Source organism: Miscanthus floridulus, chromosome 12, assembly GCF_019320115.1.
Source record: "Miscanthus floridulus cultivar M001 chromosome 12, ASM1932011v1, whole genome shotgun sequence".
NCBI classification, from domain to species: Eukaryota; Viridiplantae; Streptophyta; class Magnoliopsida; order Poales; family Poaceae; genus Miscanthus; species Miscanthus floridulus.
Window position 1 is genome coordinate 39,465,305 of NC_089591.1, and position 10,569 is coordinate 39,475,873.

A 10,569-nucleotide genomic window follows, 5' to 3' on the forward strand; every position below is an offset into this window, starting at 1 on the left:
CAAAAAATGGCTCCGGCTTTTGACCGACTCACCATGCGGAGCCCTTTCCAAAACAGACGTTTAGCACAGTTCCTGTAGAAGCCGAAGCTGAAGCCGCTGCCAGAGCCCTGCCAAAGAAGCTCTAAATCGACAAGCGACGCCGACAAATCTACTGTGGCCTGTGGGCACGGCTAATAAATCGACCGGTTGGCAAGCAGCAGCAGCACGCTAGCATGGCCAAATCAAGCAATGGGGCAGCGCCAGTGCGGCTGCTGGACGCCTGGACTACGGAGGCTGGCCATGGCCCACGGCTGGAGGAGAGCACAGCAGTCAGCAGTCTAGCTCTAGCCTTCCATGCTTGCAGCAGGTATAAGTTTAATGGTACAATACTTATTTAACAATAACAATTGTTCTTACTTCATTCACACTTATTTAATAATAACAATTGGCTAGAACGACATGTGAAGATCATAATCAAAATATCATTTTGTTTAATGGTAAAATATATGCATAATACTTTTTTCTTCGGTTACAACACACAAATGATAGGGATGGCAACGGGTTTATACCCAAGGATATCACCTACCAATGCCCATCAGAATTTTTCATACCGCAAGAAACTCATGCCCATATATGGGTGCAATTTTGTACATATACCTATGCCCATGCGTGTAACGGGTACTCATGCGTTGTTCATGTTCGAGAAGAATGTAACACATAGAACAACAAATATGTGATAAATGTAATAGAAAAATGGTATATATGCTGCTCCTTTATATGACACTTGACTATATACGAAATAGACAAATAGCAGAACAACAAATATGTGATAAATGTAATAGAAAAATGGTATATATGCTAGTTGGACCATGTTTTCGAATACATTAGGTTGAAAGATGGCTTTGAATTATACATGCATATCGAATATACGTGCCCATGGTTTTACAAGTTCGGATAGAGCGTAACCATACCGTATCCATGGTCCTAATGGGTATGGATTTTTTTTCTCTTATTAACATAGGTAAGTAAATTACCCTACACGTATGCCCTAATACAGTAAAAGCTCATTGAATTTTGGGTCGTGGGTACCATTGCCATTCCTAAATGACAAATTAGTATTTCATTGGTTCCAAATTATCGCATTCTAACTTTTCTAAATACATAGCTTTTACAATATATGTAGACATAATCTATATCTACATACTCCTTTCGTTTCAAATTATAAGTTATTCCAACTTTTTTGGAGAGTCAAAGCATCTCAAATTTGATTAAAATTATAGATAAAAAACTACAAGATTAATGACATCAAATAGGTATACTATGAAAATGTAATTAATGAAAAATCTAATGTTACTTATTTGTTATCATAAATGTCATTATTGTATTATATAAATTTGGTCAAACTTGGGATTTTTTTTTTGACTCTCAGAGAAAGTTGGAATAATTTATAATTTGGGGCGGAAGGGGTACATAGAAAAAAAAACTACGCACTACTCTCCGTTCTAAATTATAAGTCGCTTTGACTTTTTTAGTCCATTAGCTTTGTGATGTATCTAGATATAATATATGTCTAGATACATAGCAAAATCCACGTAGGGTGAGTCTGAATGTCCATATACAACTCTTCTGACTTACTAGGGCGCCACTAAGATGTGTTGTATTAAACTTTTTTCTCTACCTTAATACAAAAACATGTAAATCTTTTACGTGAAAAAAAATAACTTATAATTTAGAATAGAGAGAGTATTTAAAAGAACTAAAATGATTTACGTATAATTTAACTTACAACTTTGAGACTGAGGTCATAAATAAACATGGTCAACTGAAGGCACCCGCTGCTCTGGATTTACTTTGACAACCTGGCTGCTCCAGGGCATGTCCCATCTGTCAGACGGTCAAACCAGGTCGGCACGATCCGGGAGGCGCCGCGGGGAGGGGGGTGTGACGAACGGCGCTCGGGTGCTGGTGGTTGGGCAGTAGGCAAGGCCGTACGCGGAAGAAACCGCGGCAGCCTGCCCAGCGCAAGAAAAACGCGGAACCGAACGGAAGCAATCAAAGCCAGCCGCGGCGCTCTCTTGCCAAGTCCCAACCGAGAGGTGAAAGCGTCGTCCCGTCCCCATTTCGCCGCCGACCCCCGCAAAGCAGAAGGCTTTTGCTTTGCGCGTCCTCCCAGTCCGCGGCTAGCGGTCCCCTCTTTCCTACCGAGCTCGCCGGCGTTCCCCTTTCTGCTGCTGCCGGTGGTGGTATGGCTCTCCTCCTTGCCCTTTTGATTTGGAATCGTTATTGGGCTCCTGTTGTGGGGAATTTGGGCGTCGATTGAAGCTAAACCTGTCCAGGTTGCGGGGGATCCTGGCTTGTGATTGGCCGAGTTGGATGGAGTCAGTCGAGATTGATTCCAATGAGAGCTCTGCGACGTATGAGTCCCCTGTAGGGGTTTGGCCTTGTCTTTATACATTTTGCGGTGGCAAGTTATCTTTTGCTACCTCCTTGCGCATAGGTTCAATTCAGGAACGTCGGCCTAGATTACTGAGCTAATTAGGTGTTCCGAATTCGTTTGCTGTTTGGTGGGTAACCTAGGATAATCAGCGACGAACTGTAGATGAACTTTTTGTTCAGCGACGAGTCATGATGATACTGGAAAGCAAAATCTATTGGGATCTTGCCCCAGAGTACAGGTAGGCAGGATTCCGTGAAAAAAGTGATGATGTGTACCTCCTAACTTCTTCTACTCCTAATAACCTTATTCTTGGTTCATCTGCAAGAAAAAAAAAACTAATCATGGTTTGTCAAGAAGAAACAGATTGGCGCTCCAATTTGTAGCCTCAGAATGCAATTTTGCCTCCAGAACAATACTAGTCTCCGTGCTCTTTTCATAGCCTAGGTAGCACAGGAACTAGCACATAGTTAAATTTCATTATCCATGAGAGATGGACATCAAATTTTCTGTTGCATCATCATGGCTCCTTGTGCCTCAAGCGCAATATCAGTGCCTCTACTGTACATATATAGTTATACATCTGGGAGGCCATTGTCATCCCGTACATGAAGATTTAAGTATTACATACATGGAACATCACTGTTAAGTCCATATTGATAATTGGTTATACACCATATGTTAAAAGCATGCTGAAATACTTGGGAATGGATGCAAACTGTGCTTGAGGAGAAAGATATTTGAGATGCCATCAGACATCTCTGACATTTGAGTACTGTAGATAAGTGTGGGCACAAACAAGTTATGCAAATCATTGTTCCTCTGCCAACAACACCATGTACATAGTAATAAACATTTTACAGTAAACTTCATTCAGCTAGGCCTCTCTCATTTTCTCTGCATATGCTTTTCAATTCCCTTTCCTTTTGTGTGTGTGTGTGTGCGCGCGCGCGCGCCTCTCCATTAAAGTTATATAATTTTTCATCCTACACTTTGTAGGTTCTGTTTCCTTGATATTAATAGTTGTACATGTAAATTGCATTTGCATGTTTCTTTCTCTTTTTTTTTAGATATTCAATTTCTTTGAACTCTTCAAGATGTTTTGTAACACATTTAGCGTATCAATATTACTATAAAATTGTTTATCCTGGCAACTACTAGGTTGGAGATGACACATATGTTTCCAAGGGAAGGTGCCTCATCTAGCTCAACCTCAATGAGCAGCCAGAGGAGTGAAACTGATGATGATAGGATGATTGCAATGGTTCTCTCCGAAGAATATACCAAGTTAGATGGTGCTATGGCCAAGCGTCTTACTAATTTATCATCGATTCCTGTAAGATGTCTCACGAATTTTATGTTACTTGTATTTTCCTTTGCCTTTTCCTTTTCTTCCCTGCACAGAAGGCTATTTGTTTTATAGGCACACACTGTCTTCATTTCTGGTACCGATAAATTGATTAAAGAAAGTTAACATCACTGGCTTCTTATCTGGTACTCATTTTTATCTGTACATGTGTAGCATGTTCCCCGGATTAACACATACTTCCCGACATATAATGATGCCACTATGGACCATTATCGCCTTCTTGATAGGTAACATTTCATGAACTATAGTTTCCTTTATCTGCCTAAACATTCACATTATTTCGTTAGGAAGTAGATTGCTCATTTTTCATGAAGGTGTTTCAGTATTTTTGCCTTATTTTGCAATCATTAACTTCTTCATGTTTATTTGTTTACATTGGTTGACTCCATCCTCTTATTACTAATATTTTAAACATCTGGAGATCTCTGTCCTTGACAATGTACAATTTTTCTCGCTCAAACGAATCTTTATCTATTGAGTTAAAGCCTTAAAGCACAAGGCTTTGTGTTAAATTTTGTTTTGGGGTTGTACCTGGGATGTCGGGAAGAAATTAAAGGAAACAATAAATTGACATGCAAGCTGTGGGAGATTCAACTTAGGATGTGCTTCCCACCATTTATCTCCATCTTCTAAAACATATAAATTGGATCTGTTTCTTTCTAAAATTTTCATTTCCCTGGGTATTCTGCATTTTCAAACAATATTTAGCGATATCTTTACTATGCACATTGTAGATATGGAAGTTCAGTCTCTTGTACCTTGCGCCTGTTTTGTTTATAGATGAAACATCAACATGTGTTCACAATTAAGTGTTCTTTGTAGGCTAAATGCATACGGCTTGTTTGAGGTGAGAGTATCTGGTGATGGAAATTGTCAGGTACACCAACTTCTTGTGCCCATTCAATTTCTTTGATACAGCAACAACAATAACAAAGACTTATATTGTCCTAAGCAATTTCTCAGGCCCATTCTATTTATTCGATGAAATTAGACAATCTTGTTAAACTCTTGATCATATGTTCATGTGGTTGTGTTTTGTTCATGTAGTTTCGTGCACTCTCGGACCAACTATATAGATCACCTGATTATCACAAGCATGTTCGAAAGGAGATTGTAAAGCAGGTTTGTCAATCACCTGGCATTATTAGAAGTACCATTTTTTAATTTATGTTACCAATTTCATTTACCTTTTTGTTATTTTTTATCTGTCTTAACTATATTATTATGTTTTTTTCATGGTTTGAAGTATTATAAAAAACATTTTTTGGGTCATTATTGATCTGATACTTCCTTTTCTGCGAAGCAAACCTGCATGCTTACATGTACTTAACATCATAATCATTTTTAGGATGAAGAGAAAGTTGTATTACTCATCCAGTAAGGACGCATGAATAAATGGAAGTGGTATTAACTGTGTTAGTTCAACCAGCTTTTTAACAGGGACTAGTATAATGCCCGTGGTAACGCAACGGATTTATCTTGGAGACGCACATGAAAACAACCAATGTTTTTTTTCCATAGTTCACGATGAGCCACATCGACACCCCACCATGATGATCCACACCTGCAACGTGCTGGGCGCAAGAAGCGGCACGCGTACCTCTCGCCGAGATGGAGCCGTGGGCCATGGTGTCTGGGTTCGAAAAGGTGGACGTCGCGGCTAGGGACGCGAGGTTGAGGAGGTCGGCGATCTGTTCTGCGCCGTAGCTGGGAGCGGTCGCGTCGCTTCTCGCCCGGGGGTGCCGCGGCCTCGATGGGGCGTCGATGCGGCTCTTGCCAAAAACCATATGTAGGATAGGAGGCATTGGTGGTACTCATGTGGTGACTTCAAAGCCATAGAAGCTGCCGACTGGGTCTCTAAATGCACGTGTCTACAAACCATCATCTGTAACCCCTGAAACAAAAACTCCCACATCAGTACGTTTCGAGCAAACTCCCACAAATGAGCAACTTGCCTAGCTCTCCACCTTTGTGGAACTAAATGAGCTAGCAAAATTTGATGCTTGAAAACAATCATCACCAACCCTTAACCAGCACTTCGTGCTCATGTCGAAAAAGTAAAGCATGGTTGCTATGAAGGACGACTAAGGGAAAACAACATCTTGAGAATTTAGCAGATATTACCTTTACTGCACCTGTCGACAAGGCAAAGATAACTACTAAGCGCCAACCATTTCAGCAAACACCTTATGCAGCAAAGTTCAGAATAGCCATCTCAGGTTGTAAGTGAGAACTAAAGACCGGATGAACAAATAATTATCAGCATGATTGGCCGATGACTCATCTGGAGATGCAACCAAAGAAAAAGAAGCCAATGAGGCATATGAAGCCAATGACTTCTTCTCGGCTTTGGCCACGCCATCAGCATCTTTGGAAATACAGGTTGGATAATCTGCAATTTGATTAGTATTTCAGTTTATGCCGATGGATGGAAATCAATTCAGAAATCACTGGCCAACAAAAAAAATGATTGATCAACTAACTAAACAGTATATTGCCCGTGCTAACGCTACGGGGCATAGAACAAAAAAAGCCATATTCGACAAGCATCCCAGAAATCAACAGCAGCTTGTACATTTACTGAAGATTTTTTTCAAAAAAAGGACAGTAGGTGCGATAATTCTTGATAAAAAAGGACAGGAGCTGCCATGCTGGTTACATTGCTTCATTGATGTAAAAATTACGCTTCAACTAATATCAGTAGATATTTACAAAACTTCTATGTTTGTGTACAAGACAATTATGGCTTGATAGTCAAGATATTAACAACTGCAAACAACAAAGAAAATCAATAGACTAAGGAAAATCTATGTTGAAGTGTCAAACGAAATAATTTCAATCTTGCAATTTGATTATGATTTAGTGTGGAGGGTAAAGCAACACAGACCTTTGTGCCAAATGCTTTCAGCATGTTGCCACACTCCTTTTCCATCTGTGAGCGTGCCTTTGCAAAGTATGTAGCAGCTTCGGATAAAGTATCACCACTTGTACATGTGCTTTTAACACCATATTTCTGGCTATCATCAGACAATTTATTCCCTAATACACATTGCACAGCTTATCAGTTAAGATCAGCTTTACTCAGATAACAATAAAAATGGCAAGTACTGTTTAAAAACTTCCGTAAATGATAGATAGTATGAATGAACTACCTATTTCGACTTGTTTGGATCCTGTGACTGCATAGCTGTCCACACCCTGAACAATGTCCCTTTGTAAATGCTAGCAAGGATGCCAATGTTTAATCAGATTAAAAGGAAGGTAAATAGAGAAAAGGAGACAAGAAATATGCCTTCTTCATACTTTAGCAGCACGAGTCGATAAGTAAAGCTTTTCCATTCTCTGATGCAGTTTATTCTCTGACTCATCTAATAGCCAAACGTGCCGGCGTGTGCGGCCACCGCCGTGGCCGCGGTGGTGTTCGTCGCGCATGCGGTGGTGGGTGTCGGGGCTGCGGCAGCCGCCGTGGACGCCGGCCCGGCCACCCTGGGAACCTGCGGCGGTTGGCTGTAGGCGGTCAGGCCGGCCTCGGGGAAGCGCCGGCGGGGCGGCGGCCGGGAAACCCTAGCCGCGTCCGTCGCGCCACCGAGTCCACCGTGCCGCCCCGTCCGCCGAGTCCGCCTCGTCCGCCATAGTAGGCCTTGGTACGGGCGAAAGGAGGGGTAGATCGAAGCGTCGGGAACCTGCATGCGCACGGGAGTGGGGGATCTGCGTGGCCTAGCCGCCGCCGCCGTCTCCCAACCCTGCCTCCGGCGCCGGCGGCTCCGCCTGGCCGCGCCGTGCGCCGCTGCCTCTTGCCTGTGGTGTGGGGGTGCGCCGCCGCCGATTTAGGCACTGTGCCATCACGGCCGGGAGGGCGAGGGCGCCGCCGTCGCGGCCGAGAGGGGTGAAGACGTGCTCCATGCTAGATCGAGCCGCTCCATGCCACTGTCGGCCCCCCACGCAACCCTAGCCTCGTGGCCGGCGCCCGGTGGCCTGACGGCGTGGGGAGAGGAGTCGCGCCGCGTGGGAGGCGCGTGGGGAGAGGAGGAGTCGTGGGGAAGAGGAGTGGCGGCGGGAGGAGTCGCGGGATCGGAGAAGAGTCACGGGTGCGCATGCGCGTGGGAGGTCCGCGGGAGGGCGGACACACTAAACGTGAGCCGTTGGATTTGGATGAGTAATGAGAGAGAATGACTAAGAGATAATCTGGTGTATCCGTTTTGATGGTGTTATATTTTCTGGGTGCATTCATGGATGTGGATGTAGCATAGGTCATGACTGTAGAGTAGGCATTTGTTGTGTGGCTGTAGATTTATTCTAACTGGTGTATTATAGGGTAGGGTAGATAATAACAGTACAGGAAAACCCCAAAACATCATCTATCTGAGAACAAAACCAGCAAATTAAAACATCTTCTATCTAAAAAAGAACAGAGGAAGTATTCAGAAATATAATTTTCTCACCATTGGTCTGATGATTTTCTTTCCTGAGAGGCCTGCATGCTTATATGTGCTGTTTTCTCATTTTGCAGCTCAAGGAATGTAACTCCTTATATGAAGGTTACGTTCCAATGAAATACAAACATTATTGCAAAAAAATGAAGAAGTATGTATTTTGCTAATATTAACTTTGCCGCTTCATAATAGAAGTCCCTGAATTTGTGTTTTTCTGACTGTGGTGTCATTGAAAACTATCTTCTCCAGGTCTGGTGAATGGGGTGACCATGTCACACTACAAGCAGCTGCAGACAAGGTTAATTCTCTTTTTTATGCTATGTTTCTAACATCATTTGCTCTACTGAATTTTCATGCAACTTATGGCATCATTGCAACACATTTAGCCATTGCGCTACTATGCAAATGATTGCTTTTATTTTCGTATCTTACTGAAATACAAAACAAAGATAACATATGTTGTCTATGGTATAGCCTTAGAATAGAACCTTAATGATCTTGTATTGTTGCAGTGCATTTAAATTCATCATATATCAATTCATATTTGCATCGTGCTTCACTAAAATCACCATACTTCTGAGGCAAACACATACTCATAGTTTTCTACTCTATAAGGGCAGTCTATGTTCATATTTACTGTTGAATATGAGTTGCCTGGAGTCTGGAGAAAGAATATGTCTAATTTTTTCATGTACTTTTGGCAGTTTGCTGCAAAGATATGTCTTCTTACATCATTCAGAGATACCTGTTTTGTTGAAATTGTTCCTCAATATCAAGCTCCACAGAGAGGTAAGGTTCCTTTGTTATACTTATTAGTGACTACTAGCAGATCAGCTAAATAGAAAACTCTGCATACTGTTCAGTCCACACTGAGCAATATGCTATTTCAGCATTATTATTAGTTTATGCATTAACCTTCATGATCACTGCACACTTCGCTAAACATAGGTGGACATAAAAGTTATGTAGCTATGTTTACTGACCCTAAAATCCTATGCCTTTTCAGAGATTTGGCTGAGTTTCTGGTCAGAAGTTCACTATAACTCACTGTACGATGCTCGAGGTCAGAACCACATATACTTAACATAACTTGCTTATGGAAAGTCTGAAATACATTAATGTGATGTCTTGCTATGTATACCCATCTTTTAAGAAAAGGAAGTACTTGTTGCTGTGCAGATCTCCCTAGCAAATATAAGCCTAGAAAGAAGCACTGGTTGTTTTAATATCAATGCGGGAGTTTGCTTCATACTGGTGGAATCATATTGCTTAGACCGTTTAGACCACCGTCCCCCGGTGGCAGCCTGGACATTAGCTCCTTGTGGCTTTATACCCTATATAGCTCTGCATCAATGATCCATTGTGTTGCTCGGTACAGCTACAGCATGATCCAGGCATGGAGCACTAGATACAGTTACAATGCTGAACCTGAGCCTTGTGAATAGATACTCCTTTACTGACATATACAGGTTGATTGTAATACCCTGTCCTATTCGTTCATTGTTATATTCTTTACTTATACAGCTACATATTAGTGCTCTTCATCAGTTCATTATTCACTTCATTTTTGGAAGAATTCATCATTGCATTCTTGGCCCAAATGATGTTTCAAAAAAAAAAAAATCTTGGCCCAAATGTTAATTGCCTTTTGCTGACACGTTTTATGGTGCATGGCTTGTCTGCCTGAATCTGTTTATCATATTTCATGTCTGGACTGGGTGTACACAGCAGTTGTGGTACAGCCTGCCAAGTGGTGTAAACCCTGAGTGACTGATTCTAATGCTTTACAGTAGGTATATGAAGTAGTAGTCAGTTGTTATTATTGGATTATTATCGCTACTCGAAATGTTTGTTGTCTGTACTACGAGTGGCGTCTTTCAATGGGGATTTTTGGCACTTGGCCTGGTGTTGTTTAGACTTGAGCTATGTTTAGGGTGGTGAAATACATGAAACAGGGAACAATTAACTGCACTATAAACATACGATACCCATCGCCAATGCTGGGAAGCAGGTGTCTGTCCACCTTGGACGCTCCATTGTGGGCTGCGACGCTAGTCCAACTACCCCTTCAAATCTGTCCAGGAGTTTTTCAAAAAAAAAAAAAAGAATCAGTCTTCCTGCCTCGTGGCCCTCTTTCTTCCCCACCGCATCGCACCCCGCGCGCAGCGCTGGGCAGCGTGACTACTCGCCGGACACCAGCGCAGCCGTGCGCCCCCACTGCCTCCTCGCTGCTTTGACCTGGCGTCGCGCCGCCCTCCTTGCCCACCTGTTGCACCGCCCACGCTTGCTGCCCTGCGCCCCGAACCGGAGGACCACCGGCTCCTTGAACTCAGTGTGGCAGCGAGGACCATAGG

General features: G+C 42.5%; 2 protein-coding genes across 3 annotated transcripts; one reads left to right on the forward strand and one right to left on the reverse strand.

Annotated features, from left to right (window-relative positions):
• Positions 1–1,981: 1,981 nt before the first annotated feature.
• LOC136497110 (OVARIAN TUMOR DOMAIN-containing deubiquitinating enzyme 12-like) lies at positions 1,982–9,759 on the forward strand. The gene is made up of 10 exons (XM_066492893.1): positions 1,982–2,222; positions 3,575–3,749; positions 3,936–4,009; positions 4,605–4,659; positions 4,830–4,904; positions 8,293–8,366; positions 8,465–8,513; positions 8,920–9,004; positions 9,222–9,278; positions 9,395–9,759. Exons 2-10 carry the CDS (start codon positions 3,582–3,584, stop codon positions 9,439–9,441), a joined length of 684 nt encoding a protein of 227 aa, XP_066348990.1. The 5' UTR covers positions 1,982–2,222; positions 3,575–3,581; the 3' UTR covers positions 9,442–9,759.
• Positions 5,147–8,274, reverse strand: LOC136497111 (SH3 domain-containing protein 2-like). 2 transcript variants are annotated; one of them, XR_010769207.1, is made up of 5 exons: positions 7,086–8,274; positions 6,935–7,004; positions 6,670–6,821; positions 5,907–6,174; positions 5,147–5,676 (listed from the first exon to the last, which is right to left on the reverse strand). XR_010769207.1 is itself a non-coding variant. In XM_066492894.1 (4 exons), the coding sequence occupies exons 1-4, from the start codon at positions 7,212–7,214 to the stop codon at positions 6,016–6,018; spliced, it is 510 nt and encodes a 169-aa protein (XP_066348991.1). In that variant the 5' UTR covers positions 7,215–8,274; the 3' UTR covers positions 5,147–6,015. The 2 variants fall into 2 exon arrangements, 1 of the variants encoding a protein (XP_066348991.1); XM_066492894.1 differs by having other exon boundaries at positions 5,147–6,174.
• Positions 9,760–10,569: the final 810 nt, after the last annotated feature.

What these genes read in the sequence shown, in the direction of transcription:
- LOC136497110 (XM_066492893.1), top strand. Translation starts at nt 3,582, where the DNA reads ATGACACATATGTTTCCAAGGGAAGGTGCCTCATCTAGCTCAACCTCA. An exon ending in CTAATTTATCATCGATTCCT is followed by an intron (nt 3,750 to 3,935) that starts GTAAGATGTCTC and finishes GTACATGTGTAG; the next exon opens with CATGTTCCCCGGATTAACAC. An exon ending in TACAAGCAGCTGCAGACAAG is followed by an intron (nt 8,514 to 8,919) that starts GTTAATTCTCTT and finishes TACTTTTGGCAG; the next exon opens with TTTGCTGCAAAGATATGTCT.
- LOC136497111 (XM_066492894.1), bottom strand. Translation starts at nt 7,214, where the DNA reads ATGCGCGACGAACACCACCGCGGCCACGGCGGTGGCCGCACACGCCGG. An exon ending in TATCGACTCGTGCTGCTAAA is followed by an intron (nt 7,005 to 7,085) that starts GTATGAAGAAGG and finishes CATCCTTGCTAG; the next exon opens with CATTTACAAAGGGACATTGT. An exon ending in ATCCAAACAAGTCGAAATAG is followed by an intron (nt 6,822 to 6,934) that starts GTAGTTCATTCA and finishes AATGTGTATTAG; the next exon opens with GGAATAAATTGTCTGATGAT.